Source organism: Oncorhynchus keta, chromosome 1, assembly GCF_023373465.1.
Source record: "Oncorhynchus keta strain PuntledgeMale-10-30-2019 chromosome 1, Oket_V2, whole genome shotgun sequence".
In the NCBI taxonomy this organism is placed as follows: Eukaryota; Metazoa; Chordata; class Actinopteri; order Salmoniformes; family Salmonidae; genus Oncorhynchus; species Oncorhynchus keta.
This window is the reverse complement of record NC_068421.1, coordinates 51472391-51488856: the sequence shown is the minus strand read 5'-3', so window position 1 is coordinate 51488856 and position 16466 is coordinate 51472391. Positions and strand designations below refer to the sequence as shown.

At 42.9% G+C, this 16466-nt stretch overlaps 2 protein-coding genes across 3 annotated transcripts in view; one reads left to right on the top strand and one right to left on the bottom strand.

Moving 5' to 3' along the window:
• LOC118387194 (zinc finger protein GLIS1) overlaps window positions 1–5989 on the top strand; it is a 130115-nt gene extending 124126 nt beyond the window's left edge. For both annotated transcript variants that reach the window (XM_035775371.2, XM_035775367.2), the window contains exons 9-11: window positions 3361–3503; window positions 4848–5006; window positions 5300–5989. In XM_035775371.2, the coding sequence (XP_035631264.1) occupies window positions 3361–3503; window positions 4848–5006; window positions 5300–5436 (439 nt within the window). In that variant the 3' untranslated portion in view covers window positions 5437–5989. The remainder of the gene's footprint in view (window positions 1–3360; window positions 3504–4847; window positions 5007–5299) is intronic.
• A 262-nt stretch (window positions 5990–6251) lies between these two features.
• Window positions 6252–10786, bottom strand: elovl8b (ELOVL fatty acid elongase 8b). Its single transcript, XM_035775380.2, has 8 exons — window positions 10614–10786; window positions 10131–10194; window positions 9414–9601; window positions 9213–9293; window positions 9063–9119; window positions 8730–8844; window positions 7573–7700; window positions 6252–7232 (listed from the first exon to the last, which is right to left on the bottom strand). Exons 1-8 carry the CDS (start codon window positions 10686–10688, stop codon window positions 7065–7067), a joined length of 876 nt encoding a protein of 291 aa, XP_035631273.1. The 5' UTR covers window positions 10689–10786; the 3' UTR covers window positions 6252–7064.
• Window positions 10787–16466: the final 5680 nt, after the last annotated feature.

The window sequence follows — 16466 nt, the reverse complement described above, 5'->3', positions numbered from 1 at the left end:
TCTCGCCACGCCACCTGGTAGGAGCGACCTGTCAGGTAGGACGCAATCCAAGCGTGGGCCGCGCCGGAGATGCCCAACTCGGAGAGGGTGGAGAGGAGGATCTGATGGTTCACAGTATCGAAGGCAGCCGATAGGTCTAGAAGGATGAGAGCAGAGGAGAGAGAGTTAGCTTTAGCAGTGCGGAGCGCCTCCGTGATACAGAGAAGAGCAGTCTCAGTTGAATGACTAGTCTTGAAACCTGACTGATTTGGATCAAGAAGGTCATTCTGAGAGAGATAGCGGGAGAGCTGGCCAAGGACGGCACGTTCAAGAGTTTTGGAGAGAAAAGAAAGAAGGGATACTGGTCTGTAGTTGTTGACATCGGAGGGATCGAGTGTAGGTTTTTTCAGAAGGGGTGCAACTCTCGCTCTCTTGAAGACGGAAGGGACGTAGCCAGCGGTCAGGGATGAGTTGATGAGCGAGGTGAGGTAAGGGAGAAGGTCACCGGAAATGGTCTGGAGAAGAGAGGAGGGGATAGGGTCGAGCGGGCAGGTTGTTGGGCGGCCGGCCGTCACAAGACGCGAGATTTCAACTGGAGAGAGAGGGAGAGAGGTCAGAGCACAGGGTAGGGCAGTGTGAGCAGAACCAGCGGTGTCGTTTGACTTAGCAAACGAGGATCGGATGTCGTCGACCTTCTTTTCAAAATGGTTGACGAAGTCATCTGCAGAGAGGGAGGAGGGGGGGAGGGGGAGGAGGATTCAGGAGGGAGGAGAAGGTGGCAAAGAGCTTCCTAGGGTTAGAGGCAGATGCTTGGAATTTAGAGTGGTAGAAAGTGGCTTTAGCAGCAGAGACAGAGGAGGAAAATGTAGAGAGGAGGGAGTGAAAGGATGCCAGGTCCGCAGGGAGGCGAGTTTTCCTCCATTTCCGCCGGCTGCCCGGAGCCCTGTTCTGTGAGCTCGCAATGAGTCGTCGAGCCACGGAGCGGGAGGGGAGGACCGAGCCGGCCTGGAAGATAGGGGACATAGAGAGTCAAAGGATGCAGAAAGGGAGGAGAGGAGGGTTGAGGAGGCAGAATCAGGAGATAGGTTGGAGAAGGTTTGAGCAGAGGGAAGAGATGATAGGATGGAAGAGGAGAGAGTAGCGGGGGAGAGAGAGCGAAGGTTGGGACGGCGCGATACCATCCGAGTAGGGGCAGTGTGGGAAGTGTTGGATGAGAGCGAGAGGGAAAAGGATACAAGGTAGTGGTCGGAGACTTGGAGGGGAGTTGCAATGAGGTTAGTGGAAGAACAGCATCTAGTAAAGATGAGGTCGAGCGTATTGCCTGCCTTGTGAGTAGGGGGGAAGGTGAGAGGGTGAGGTCAAAAGAGGAGAGGAGTGGAAAGAAGGAGGCAGAGAGGAATGAGTCAAAGGTAGACGTGGGGAGGTTAAAGTCGCCCAGAACTGTGAGAGGTGAGCCGTCCTCAGGAAAGGAGCTTATCAAGGCATCAAGCTCATTGATGAACTCTCCGAGGGGACCTGGAGGGCGATAAATGATAAGGATGTTAAGCTTGAAAGGCTTGAAACACCATCCCAACCGTGAAGCACGGGGGTGGCAGCATCATGTGGTGAGGGTGCTTTGCTGCAGGAGGGACTGGTGGAACTCCACAAAATAGATGGCTTCATGAGGTATGAAATTTATGTGGATATATTGAAGCAACATCTCAAGACATCAGTCAGGAAGTTAAAGCTTGGTCGCAAATGGGTCTTCCAAATGGACAATGACCCCAAGCATACTTCCAAAGTTGTGGCAAAATGGCTTAAGGACAACAAAGTCCTATTGGAGTGGCCATCACAAAGCTCTGACCTCAATCCAATAGAAAATGTGTGGGCAGAACTGAAAAAGTGTGTGCAAGCAAGGAGGCCTACAAACCTGACTCAGTTACACCAGCTCTGTTGGGTGAATTTTGGCCCATTCCTCCTAACTTATTGTGAGAAGGTTGTGGAAGGCTACCCGAAACATTTGAACCTAGTTAACCAAATACTAATTGAGTGTATGTAAACTTCTGACCCACTGGGAATGTGATGAAATAAATAAAAGCTGAAATAAATCATTTTCTCTTCTATTATTCTGACATTTCACATTCTTAAAATAAAGTGGTGATCCTAACTGACCTAAGACAGGGAATGTTTACTAGGATTAAATGTCAGGAATTGTGAAAAACTGCGTTGAAATGTATTTGAGTAAGGTGTATGTAAACTTCCGACTTCAACTGTATATTGTAGAATGCTACATTAAAAATAATCTGACATTTCCTGTTTGTTTGAAATGTAAATGACTGGACACAGCAGGAAGAGGTTAGACTAAAACGTTTAGAGAGTGCAGCTTTCTGAATAGGTAGAAGAGCTGAATGGATGACATCCAATTGATGCTTTCTGTGACAGTATTTATGTAAGAGCATGTGGTATCCTTTTGACAATCTGCTGTCACAACGCTTGAATGCAATAGAAGTTCACCAAAAACCCACTGCCTTCCATGACTTCTTTCACGTTGATTGCAGGTTTTTCCAACGTCCTAATAGCGTAACCATGTTTCGAATTCAAGCGGTTGGAACAAGTTCCCATCTGTTAGTTATAACTCTATTTTAAAAAGCAATTCAACCCCTTGTTGTTGTTTTCCTTCCTCTGTGAAATGCGGTGAACTCAACGCAAAGTGTGACCCTTTGAAGTGTGAACTGAAGAACATGGGAAATACACTCCACAGATCTTTCGGGTATTTGGCACAGTCCCGTCTAGTTGGAGCTATTCGGCTTAACGTTTCTAACTATTTGCTTGCACACATCTGTGTCTAATACCACCACGGACAAAGCTTGATTTACTTCATCACAATCCAGAAAGCCTATGAGGAAGCATTGGTCGTTGCTTGCCCGCCCCGAGCCGTTCTGTGACAAACATGTCATGCTCATATGCCATCTCTAAAATATTGGAGAAAGTAAACACGAATAGGCTTTCTCCTCCCAGGCCACAAGGCAAGGAGTTAAAGGAAACGGGGAGCCCGGTTTCAGTCGAATGCACCCTCTCGTGTTTGTTGACTTTAGATCGTAACATGTGATAGGTGGAGGACGTTTCCATTTACTGACTACAGTACATACAGTCCAACATGTGTTCTTCTGAGGGGTGTTCAGGACTCTTTAACTGCCCCAGTGTGTCGGTTAGATCACGTGTTGCCGAGTGCGTAGCACTTTGATAAAGTGAGACATTTGATTCAACAAATCATATGTAGCCACAGTTGTTAAGAGTGTACACAGGGAACCATTGTCTTGATGCACTTTTGAGCATCTGATTAGGCGTAACTATTTGGAAATTAGACAATGAATTATGTCTCTCACTCTCGCTCTCCTGTAGGGTGTCGGGTCCTCTGCTCTCCCCAGGGATGAAGGGTACAGGCACTCCTCCTCCCTTGGAGAAGCAGCAGCAGCAGCAGCAACAGCACATCCACCCCCACCACAAGCCCTACTCTCATTACCACCACCAGGCTGCCAGTGACGGTAAGATCAGCCCTGACCAGACTCAATACAACCCAACTGGACTATTTAGTGGGCTGGAAGCCTCAGAGCATTGGTTAAAGATTCAAATGTGTTTTACGCTATCGACTCAACTTTCTGTCATGTAGAATAGATCATGCAAGCAGTTCTATGCAATACATGTCTAACGGCACCTTTTAAAACATTCCATTCCATGGAATAGGCCTCACACTTTACCACCATATGAACATGAAAGGACACAAGTAGAGGAAGCGGTGTTGTAGAATTGGGACACGGCCCGTAGGTCTGTCAGAGCGTTTAGCGTTGCGCAGAGAGAGAAGATTGCTGTCAGAGAGACAGAGCAGGCGAAACCACAAGCGGAAGCCTCCTCTGCTCTGAATTAGCCAACAAAACGCTGCCTTCTGTAGTCAGCTGTCTCTCTCTCTCTCAGAGCTCCACCAAGGCTGCTCTAGTTAGCTGTCACTCCAGACCCGCTCCCTAATGCCTTAAACACAGCTTTCCCTGTTAAAGATCTACGCATGGACGTCTCTCAAACCACGCTGTGGTCGGGGAGTTGCGTAAAGCGCTCCAGAAATGGGCTGCTTTCACATTATCATTTACTTGAGTAGAAAAAGAGAAGGGGGACAATTGACAAACGCTACCACTGAGGAACTGGAAGAGTTTGCGCGCTAACACAAATGTAGCGTTATAATAACTCGAAGCCACACAGTATATGGAATCACTTTGCAAACATAATAATCACTCCTTAACATACCATATTGTATGGTCACAAGGAATGCCCCTTTCATACACTTTTATTTCCTTTTCTACCCCCCTCTTTACCTCACTCTTACTGACAGTTGTGGCTGCTTTGCGCGATATATTATTGTCTCTACCTTCTTGCCCTTTGTGCTGTTGTCTGGGCCCAATAATGTTTGTACCTAGTTTTGTGCTGCTACCATGTTGTGTTGCTACCGTTGCTGTGTTGTCTTTAGGTCTCTCTTTATGTAATGTTGTGTTGTCTCTCTTGTGCTGATGTGTGTTTTGTCCTATATTTTTATTTCATTTCTTTTTATTTTGAATCCCCTGGCCCCGCAGGAGGCCTTTATCCTTTTGGTAGGCCATCATTGTAAATAAGAATTTGTTCTAAACTGACTTGCCTAGTTAAATAAAGGTTAAATAAATAAATCAAACGAATAAATAGAAATAGATTGACTAAAACAGGTATTCCCATTCAAGTCTTTGCGTCTAGCAGCCATATTTAGTGTATCCATGAGTGTTCCAGTTAAATTGCCATGGGGAGAAGGGCTTTTCCCATTCTAGTAATTCTATTTCAATTCTCCACTCTCTCCTTCCTTCTCTCCTTAGATTACCAAGGCAGCTTTCAGAGCTGCTTCCATTTTGGAGACTCCTACAGAATGGAGCAGTCTGTGAGTGGTGGTCACTTACCAGCGGACTCACATGGCTACACTTCCCACCAACACAATGGCTTCCACATGTCCAGCACCAGCGGTGGCTCTGCGGCAGGTGAGACTCTAGGATATATCACCTCTACTTCCTCCTTTTCATCCTCCTCCTCTGACATTTCATGTGCACCCCCTTTTTCTGCAATTTAGTGTTTATTCTGTCTTTTCGCCTACTTCTTCACTTCCTAAACAAGAAGTATCTTGTATGTGCCTGTGTGATAAGGCAATTCATGACTTTTTAAAGACAGAATATTAAGATATCTTGATGTCGGTTAGATCAACCACACGCACACACACACCTAAGCGTAGCATCAAAGCTTGTAATCTAAGGAGTCATGACTTCTCCTCCCTCAGGCTTCAGCTTGGCCCAGGACCTCCAGGGGCCAGGGGGGTGCCAGTTCTCCTCCAGCCCAGAGGAGAGCATCTTCTTCCAGGTGAACAGCTTCGACCGCAGCCTGAGCCAGATGTCCTCTGTCTACACAGAGACATAGAGGACCGTAAAGCTGCCCTATGTACCGTTATACGGGCCTCTCATGGAGTATGCATTTCAATAGTCTGAGGTGATAGCCTTTCCTTGGTCTCCGTTCCAGTTTGTACTGATCTAAAGGAAACAAGCTGAGTGAAAGCAAGCCAATCGGTAGCTTCCAGACCTCCGTGTTGCTTTTTTTTTGTTAGATCAGGGTGGATGAAGGGGGACTAGGAAATGCCATTTTAGAGTATTGAGATAGACCCTAGTATAATACGTTATTCCATGGTTCCGCTGGTCAATGGCCATCCTTTGTAGCTTTTTCTACTGCTCTGAAAGAACTGTCGTACCTCTGTAGTACGACAGAGCTCCCTACAGCCCTGCCCGAACAGATACCAAGTGGACACAAACGGAGACATGACCTACTCCAGAACTCCCTCCTCTTTCTCTCTCCTTCCGTCTCTACATCATTCAATCTACTAAGAACTGAAATGTAGACAAATATATATCATTTTGCCGTGTTGTTTTTAACAGTGGAAAATAAATGTATTGTTTGCATTCCTTTGTGTGTTTGTTTATTTGTTTTGAATTGTCTTAAGATATTTCTGGATGGTAAATGGAAGGGTGGTGGATGGTCATGTGTGAAATATTCTGGAACACAGTCAAAATCTACTTTATCATGTGTATAAATGTACAGTTTGTTTAAAGCGATCTTCTGAATGTTTGTTATTCCCAAGTTTAAGAAATAAATGCTAATTACAATAATACAGATGGTGACTCTTCTTCTTACGGTGGTATGCACATCTATGGAATTATCGCAGGTGCAGGGTAATGCCATGGCACAGTAAAAGAAGACCATTTTAATTATGGGAGCAATTCAAATAAAACAGTGTTCAGGAATTCTTCTCATTTTCCGATGATCCTCACTTAGTGTTATTACATGGTTATAGCACAAAGTGCACGATCCTTGCCTAATTACAAGTTTCAAATAACTAAAGCACAATATATCTTGCTATAATGTTAAATGTATGTGCCCAAGATATAACCAGCAGTACCACATAAAGTAGTGTATACAGATGGGAATTTTCAAGTGGCAGGCAAATTAGATAAGTGGCGAACAGTTCCACTGCAGTTGACACGCTGGTAAGTGAAGCACCAACCATAGACAGACACTGCCCTCTTGTGGGCATTCTCAAATGCTGCATACAAACCAAATGTTTCACGCTAGCACTCTGAAAAGTAATGCCGCTGAATTGAGACAACCTGCAAAATGTCTCCTCTAACTCTACACATCAGTTGTATGGCGCATTACGTGACAAACAAAAATACCCATGTCGGTCTCGTTCCTTTCAATGAATGACAAAGATGTATTCATTGGTACACAGCCAGTCAAGGCCATCAATAACACACTGGGCACACACTGGTTGAATCAACGTGGTTTCCACGCAATTGAAATGAAATCACGTCAAACCAATGTGGAGTGGACGTTGAATTGACGTCCGCCCAGTGGGAAGTAGAGACCATAGGGAACATTGTAGAACGCTTCACAAAAACAACGCATCTCCAGATACTGTATTAAAAATGTTTTACATTTGACAGTGAATTTAATTCAGGTACAGCACGACACAGTGAGTGCGTGATTGTCCATAGCCTTTATGTCTTCTTGCTCTTCCTGTTGAGGTAGCTCTGATAGTAGAAGTTGCTGAAGAGAGCAATGAGACTGACACAGTAGGCAAACACCACAGCATTCATGGAGTCTGGGAAGTCACACTCAGTGAAGAGGTTGTAGCCAGTGTGAGTGGTCAACAGGACAAACTGGAGCTGAAACACCAGGCGGCAGAACATTGGTTCGGGTTCAGAAAGTTTCCAGATACGTTATTACACTATATCCATTCATAGACGTAACATGATCTGTTTTGTACCAATACCCTAAGCTCTCAAATAATCTCATCCACAGACTCAAAGGGCCAGTTTCCTGGACACAGATTAAGCCTAGTCCTGGATTAAAAAGCATGCTCAAAGACGTTTCTCCATTGAAGTAGTTTTTTCATCCACGATTAGGCTTAATCTAGGTTCAGGATACGAGGCCCAAGTGCAAGCCTACCCACTTTATGTTTGAGCCCTACTAGATGTATCCCGAGCTGAAGCTAAAGCCACTAACCAGCTGCAGTGAGGTCAGATAGCGCTTCCACCATAAGTACTTCTGCGTGTGAGGCCCCAGGGCAGCCAGTCCGTAGTAAGAGTACATCACGATGTGCACAAAGGTATTGAGCAGGCCGATGAAGAATGCTATGAGGAGACAGAGGAACACAAAACGTCTCGGCCATCTGCTGCACAACCTCTACGTCATGACAGGTTTGGACAATTTGTTATAGGATACCATTGTGATACTATTATGAATATATTCTCCCAGGTAATGAGAAGTGCCTACCCGGGAGTTGATAACAAAATGTTATAAGATGTTAATGAAGCAGGTATTGAACAAATCTATGGCATTAACAAGTATGGTCCAGAGTTTTTCCAGGTCAGGACATGTGATTAGGAAAAACTTCTGGGCTACAGTCCAAACACTTAAAGACACACCCTATCCCCTCCACCCTCAAATGAAGTGGACACGTCTGACGAGTGTACACTTGCGGGGCGAGGGAGGAAGGAATGATTTTTAAATGGACCACCCTTGGCCGGAAATTCGTCACTTGTTCATCCCGCGATGATTGTGTTTTCAGCCACCGGTAGTTTGGGGGTGCTTTATATGCGCTACAGTCAATTAGCAGTGCAAGTCTACTTATATTAAATATAGCATTATTAATATACACCTACTGTATGATAGCTAGTAAATTAATTAACTGATGTTAGCCCGCCTAGCTGGAACTTCTGAAGAAGGAAAATGTTCTATTTCAACAATTTCAAAAAGTTAACCAAACAAAAACACATTTACGAGACGTGTTTGTGCCGTCATGTGCATTAATAGCACAATTTCTAACTTATTTGCATTCGTTTTTACTTACACTTGTATGTTGACTTCTCCATTGATGTTAAGTTTTCGCTGACTTTTCTTAGCGGATGTACAATCGTAGTGAATTGAATTATGGGAAGTTTCAGGGCCCGGAGTGAACATACTTGTATACTCGCAAAGACGACTAAAAACGAGGGCTGAGGGGCTTATGTTGCAAACTACCCTTGCTTGGATAATCATTTGGACCGCCCTCCAAATGGCGACTGGGATTCCCCCAAGGGCATAAGATGAGGGTAAGTGGACGAGGGTGTATCTTTTAAATGTTTGGACCGCAGCCCTAGTTTCTGTCATGCAAGTCTTACATTGGCCTCCAGCCAGATACTTGACCCCTGCCCACCAGTTGAAGATCATGGTGCCATGGTGATAGACATGCAGGAAAGTCAGCTGACTGTTCTTCTTCCTCAGGATGAAGAACACCTGCCAATTAAGAGTTTGAAATGGGTTTAGAATGGGCTTCCAGTGTTTCTCTTGACTCTGATGCTAATACTGGCCTGGGCTATATTCATTAGTGCATACTGTAAGAAAAAGTTTTGGAATGGAAAACAAATGTTTGTTAATTAGTCGCTCCCCATTTCAGTACTTTTTCCTCCGTTTGGTGCCTAGTGAATACGACCCTGATTTTCAATGTGCTTTACCGTGTCAGCCAATTCTATGACCTTGGAGAAGAAAAACCACCAGCATACTTTGGCCATCTGGTGAAGAAACAGAGTTTAGGCCACTTAGGTCAACTATATCAGAGGTCCAACGGTTGTTGTACAATAGGGAGTTTTCAGATGCACTCTCACCCTCATCGCCAGTGGACTAGTGCTGTAATCCACAGGTTGACACAGGTAACTGTAGTTAGACAGCAAGGACGTGACCAAGAACTGCAACATCAAAGCACTTTATAAGTCAGGTGAAACATGTCATTATAAAGCATAATGAGTCCCAGTTCTGTGGCTGCCACAGACACACACATTTTTTTGATGGGAGTAGGAAAAGCACACCTCGTGGAACATGTAGACAGACAGGCAGACCATGGCGAAGTTGTAGACAATGAGTACAGCCTTGAGATCAACTGGTTCCCTGCGTTTCATCAGCTTGGGCCCAGCCCAGACCACACCAAGATAGAGGAGGAATATAATGGCCACTGGCATGGGGGAGTAGACCAGTAGCCATGGGTCTGTCCTTTTATCTGAAACACATCACTGTAGTACTAATACATACGACTGAGTCATATTGACTAGGCACCAAACAGAAGAAAGCAGACTGAAACAGGAAGGGGAAACCTGAACTTGTCCAATAAGAGCCACTCATGTTCACTTTCTGTTTGGCTACGGTTTGAAACGGAGTGCACTAATGAATACATGGATTGATTGTATTTGTAGTAGCCTATATTCCGATATCTGTTGACTGTGTGAGGGAGGCTAGTGATGCATGTTCTACAGTGTGTGTATCAATTGCACCTAGATAATCCAATTTTCATGTCAGTCCTGTGATGTACTGTGTTCTTGGCCACAAAGCAGACATTATGTAAGAATTGGCTGCATTGCCAGCTGTGATACACATCCACCATTTCATTCACTAACCCTTCACACTAGAACAGCACAATGTGACAAGGTCATAGGCTTTATTTTCTCCTGATAGGACAGGCTGAAGGAAATGAGTGCACTTTTGATTAACAGTAGCCTATCATAAAGACTGTACACAAATTCTGAAAATACCTCCATTCTCTAAAATCCACTGGCGCATGGACTGAACGCTTTGCCATGTTGAAGCCATTTGACACTGTTGGAACAGAACGTTGGTCATTGATAATTAACGACGGAGGTCAGTCGCTCTTTGCATAATCAAGTTGTGAGACAGACCACACAACGACCAAAGTGTAGGATTTACACTTTCCCATTTCGCATTCTATATACCTTGGTCAGTCTGATACAATTCACTGAAATCACCAAACAATTTGTCAATTGCTGGCACATGAGAGAGGTGCAGTATAACCTCGATGCATCTGGACTTTAAACATTGTTTTAGTACGCAAGTAATAACATTGTTAGCGTACATTTCATTAGGCTTTCTTGGCGTTTCACGCGCGCCATAAATTCATATAGTTATAAACATCCATATTTGTGAAGATATTTAGGTTAAGTTTTTCGCAGGAATATAAATAATATACAGAGCTGTGCTGCGGAATGAACTGCACTTACCCGACTAAAGCGTTGGACTAGTGACAGCGCGCGCTCCACACAGCATTTTGATTGGACAACGCGACAACAGCTCATATAGGCAGGTAACGCAAAGTTCTTCAAGAATATGGAATTCGCAGTTCATATCAGTGATGCCAATTTAGCAATTTTGTTGCTAGATTCAGCAACTTTTCAGAGTACCCTGGCAACCTTTTTTTCAAACAGTACCTAGAAACAAATGTAGCTACTTTTTAAAATATATTTGTAACTTTTAGCAACTTTTGAAAAGTGACTTAAACGCTAAAATGCACGCATTTTCTCTCTAAATGACACAAAAACGATTTTTTTCTGTCACACACTCAGTTACAACACACGTGCCTGGCTGCAAAAGTGCATTGTGAGTGACGTCAGCAGCAGGCCAGCAGCAATTTCAGCAAATTGCAAATAATTGTTGGCTGACTTCAGCAGCAGTAGCATGGGTTCGATGAGCCAAACCCAATGAATATAGTTGGTAACGAATGTTTGATCATGAACAGAACTTACGACATCAATCAAAAAGTTTAAATCAAAATTGTACAGCCAGAAATACAGAAAAGAGTGGGAGTCTGTACCTGAACAAATGTCAAATCATATTTTTTGCAGATGGCCAGTCAATTTGAGTGACGTTATTGTATATCTTACGTCATGACGCAGTTTTACGTTATCACGCAATGACATCACAACGTCATTTAGCAACTTTTAGCAACAAATCAACCTGCCTCTAGCAACACCCTGAAAATCAGTTGGCAACACTGGGGCTGACTGCAGCAGCAGTAGTATGCGTTCGACGAGACGAGACAAACCCAATGAATATAGTTGGTCACAAATGTTTGATCTTGAACAGAACTTACAACATCAATCAACATGTCTCAATCACAATTTTACAACCAGAAGTACAGAAAAGAGTGGGAGTCTGTACCTGAATTTAAAAGGGTGGCTGAAGCCAGTAATTGGGGATGATTGTCGGGCATACTGTGCGTACTGCAAATCAGATATGCTTGAAAAAAATGTATGACATCAAAAAACATTGTGCTACAGCAAAGCATATAAATAAATAAAAACCGAACAACTCCACAACGCAGTCTACATGATCACAGTTGGTTAAGAAAGTGGATAACTGCAAAAGCTAGCGGCTAGCATGCGACCATTTAGGTATATGGCTTGCAGAGCTGCCTTTTCAGATTCTGTGGCAGCAACAAACTTCCAAATGCACTGCACCAAGTGCACAGAAATTATTAGGGGAGTACTGGCTCCTCATGTTCTCAAAAGGGTAACATCAGATGTGGGGGATGAGAAGTTGAGAGAATAAGTTGTATGTTTAAAATAACAACTAAGATATTTCACCCTGAAACTGTATCCCTGTGTGTGAAATGCATTAGACACGTAAGACTATAAGTTGATCATGTGTGCAGTGCAGGCAGGATAGAATTAGAACATTGTGTTCCTTACAGGACATTCTGTCCCCATCCGTGAAGTGGAGAAACTGTTAGGCTTGCAGAAAATCATGAAACATGTTGCAGAATATGATAAACAATGTAAGTGTACAGTGGAATAATACAGCCCGCCTAAAGCGGGGTGGGGTTCTCGACTGACGTGTATGTGTGTGTGTGTGTGTGTGTGTGTGTGTGTGTGTGTGTGTGTGTGTGTGTGTGTGTGTGTGTGTGTGTGTGTGTGTGTGTGTGTGTGTGTGTGTGTGTGTGTGTGTGTGTGTGTGTGTGTGTGTAAAAGTTGGGCTCTGAACTTGAGAGGGCAGAGCTCTCTGAATAAAGAACTGACCAATTGTATGCTGGGACTCTGTTTATTAAAACGTAGAGCCTTACAACCTCTAGGATACAGATGGCGTTATAAAATAGTTCAGTTACAACATTGAGATTGAGATTGAGATTCCCGTGACAGAAGTGCAGTCTCCTTTTGGATGAGTCCACTGATGTCAGTGTCTCGAAATACCTGGGTGTGGTGATTCGGTATTTCAGTGCTAAAAAAAATAACTGTTGTGTCCACATTTCTTGGGCTGGTTGAAATTGGAGGGGGGCGATGCCAGATCAATAGCAAAGGCGGTAGTCGAGTTTCTGGAGAATTGTAACCTTAAAAAAAACAGATTATTCGGGGTATTGGTACTGATAATGCGTCCGTGATGGCTGGGGTGCACAAGATTTGTAAGGAAGAATGTGCATTGCCCAATTTGGTACTCATCCGCTGTGTGTGCCATTCTTCACAATTGTCTGTCAGTGCAGCATCCAAAGAAACCATCCCTAGGATTGTTGAGTACTTAATCAGGGAAACCTACAACTGGTTTTCCATTTCCCCAAAACGGCGCGAGGTGTACAAAGCAGTGTATGCCACCATTAATTGTGGCCAGAAACCCCTGCAAATCACCAAAGTGTGTGCTATACATTGGCTATCAATTGAGCCTGAGGTAACTCGTATATTGTGCCAGTAGGAAGAACTGAAACTCCACTTTGAGGTGACCAATACCAGTGAGCGTTGCTACATGGCGGATGTGCTCCACGCCATATACGTGGACAAGACCAACTATGTCTACCTGACATTCTTGAAATCAATCCTGTCCGACATACAAGTTGCAGTGAAGACATTTGAGGGAGAGCAAACCGATCCTGTCAAGCTTTTTGACAATCTGGCACACCTCTTAACATCAATTTGCAGCAGAGTAGTCAACTCTATGGCAAAAATTGATGTCCTGAAGGATGCCATTGATGGACATCTCAGTCCATCACCATACCTTGGGTACCTTTTCGAGAGCACGGTTGTACCAACTCAGTTTTGCGCTAGTGGAGAAAAGGTCATTCGGAGATGGTGCATCAACTGCATTGTTGCTTTAAGCAAGGCTCCAAGACAACCTTGAAGCCTTGTGAAACATGGCCTTGTTCAGTGTTAAGGAAACGCTAAAGCACAATAAAGGCACCACTGAAATTATTAACGTAGCTACTGGAATACCAGCCCCAAACAATTGATACAATTGTTTCCCAATGGAGAAACATCCATCTGTTTAGGTGGGAATCAACTGAAAATACAGTCGAGTTTTGGAGTGAAGTCAATAACTACACGGACTCTTCCGGGTCAAATCCATTTGAACTGTGCAAAGCTGCACTCGCTGCCCGCTCCTTGCCACACTCAAATGCGGAGGTTGAGTGTGGTCAAGTCAAAGTTAAGTCAAAGTTAAGAAATAGAATGTCACTGCACACTCTCAACTCCATACTCCTGGTGCGGTACGGACTGAAGCTGGCTGGTGATACTTGTTACCAGCATAAACTACCAGGTGAAGTTCTGCTGCAGTTTGGCACCACAGCAGCATACTGTGGCCACTCCATCCTCTACTGCTGGTTCCAGCTCTGTGACAATGCAGTTGGACAGTGAAGATGAAGAGGATTTCCTTACCAATCTATGATTCATCATATTTACAGTACGTATGCAAGGAGTGGACTGTCTGGAACTGGCGGAGACACACAGCTGATGGTGACAGTGTGTACTGCAGTGTGTGCGAGAACAGTGGCAATATCTGAAGGAAACCATTGAGCAGCTAGCCAGCCAAGCAGCACAACAACCTGGAGAGAGCTGGAGAGTGATACCTAGCGCACACATCATTATTTGAGTTAAGTTGCTTGTTCAATAAGATAGCATATATATACCTTGTTATTAGCTTGTACCTATAATTGTTGATCAGTTAGGTAGCATGTTAACTACCAATACACTGCTTAAAAAATATAATTGTTCAGAATGTGTAGGTTTAATACTTGAAAATAAATCAAATGTATTTGTCCAATAAAGTGTAATTGTTTAATAATTCAATGTGTTGTGTTTAAAAAATTAAAAATATCTGATCATATAAAATGTGTTGTGTTTATATTACTTTTACAAATAAAAAATATGATAATAAATAAACAAATCTAAACTTCCCCTGAAAAACAGTTGGCAACACTGGTTCTTATTGACCATTTGAGCTTGCGTTCAGCAAGACGAAACCCAAAGGCTGCCATGATATTTATGTAGGCTAACAGAAAAATAAACCACATCCTGTTTTGTTTAAATTATTTTATTGTGCTCAAGATGGAGATGATGGTATGCTAGATATCAACAACAATAAAGATATAGTGTATCTTCCAACTTTAGTCCGTCTACACGTCTTTAGTCTCCTCAATGCATGTGCATCTTTGATTATATCATGACAAGAGGTTTTATGCACCAAAGCATATTTTATGCACCATATAGGAGGCCACTGTTGCAACTTATTATGGAAGGATGAAATAGTATGAATGTATTCATCAAAATAAAGTGAATTAAAATATGTAAATCATTATGTATGAAATGAATAATGCCCCCGAAGCCGGTGTTTGCCGGCCCGAGACAAACAACACCAGGGTCAATCTCGTTAAAAGTGTTATTTTCTGTCCTCAAGATAAATCATTCAAAATTGTATATAAAAACAATATACACTGGATGAAATTGAAAAAGGATCCTTATGTGTGTATGCCTTCATGATAATAGAAGCGCAATGACAGACTTCAAACTAAATTTGATACATTTTAACCTATTTTATTTCCGTGGAAGGATGCAAGTTTTAAATGTCCTAAGTGCTGCTCAATCAACTTCAACGAGAATAATTAGGAATAAATGTATACATTAAAAATGTATATATACATTTCCTATTTTTAAAAAAAAATTAAATGTTATCCTATGTATAGTCTTTATGTAAAATGCTGCACTTTTTATAAGAATACTGACTATTTTCTGTACGTCCTCAAAGTTGTTGTCCACCCTGTTACGTTGTGGTTACTGGCACTTTAAGAAAATATATATTTTCTACAATGACATCACAAACAGGAAATTATGTCACTTCTGTTGCAGGAAAACAACTGTGGTGAACCTGGATTTCATACAATTACATTTTCATCATTATGTGTTGGTGATGTGATGTGGGAAAGCATAACATGTCCACCCTGTTAAGCAAATTTACAAAAGATGTTAATCAAATTTCATAATTTCAAAATATATTTGTCAAACAATGCACATTCCTTTTCAAGTGGCAACCATTATACTCGCTTAATCACAATCACTTGGAGCATAGTTGCTCATTTTAGCTCAAAATGTCCACCCTGTTATTATCCACATAACAGAGTGGACATGCACTCAACAGTGGAGAAATGGTGGAGAAATGGATATCTTGCAGTAATGGGTTGCAAAATATGTTTTTCTTCATAAATTGTATCACATAATTAGTATATATATAGCATGTATAGTATTTTAAGAATAAATAAATATCAGTTGAAATCAGGTCGTTCTGAAGGAATGGCAACTCCTTCTAGTGCAGCTGAAAGACAGCGGCAAAACAGAGAACGACGCACTGCTGACCCAGAAAGAAGGAAAGAGTATCTAGAGAAAGAGCGGGAGAGATGGAAAGATTAAGAGACAGGGAAGAAGGATTCAGTGACAGAGTGCAGCGTACAGAAAGGAAGAAATAGAGAAATTCAAAAAGGATACTCAAGAGCCAGTGCGTTGCTGCCGTCCCAAACACCCCCCCTCAACTCCTGAAAATCAGCCTGGGCTCCTCTCTTCCTCTGCGGAGATGTTCTTCATTACTGATAGTGATGTTGAGGCAAGAGCCGAAGTAACCCCCCTTCCTCCCCATACACACATACATTTTTCTTGTACAGTAACTGGTTGAGTTTTGAAATATATAAAGTTGTTTGTTACTCTTTATATCGTATCATATGCTATATCTCTTCTCACCTCAGACGCCTGCCTGAGATGCCATTAAAGGAATGATGAAGATTCATCAGGTTATCAGTGTCTCACCAGGCCAGATAAAAAAAATTCAAA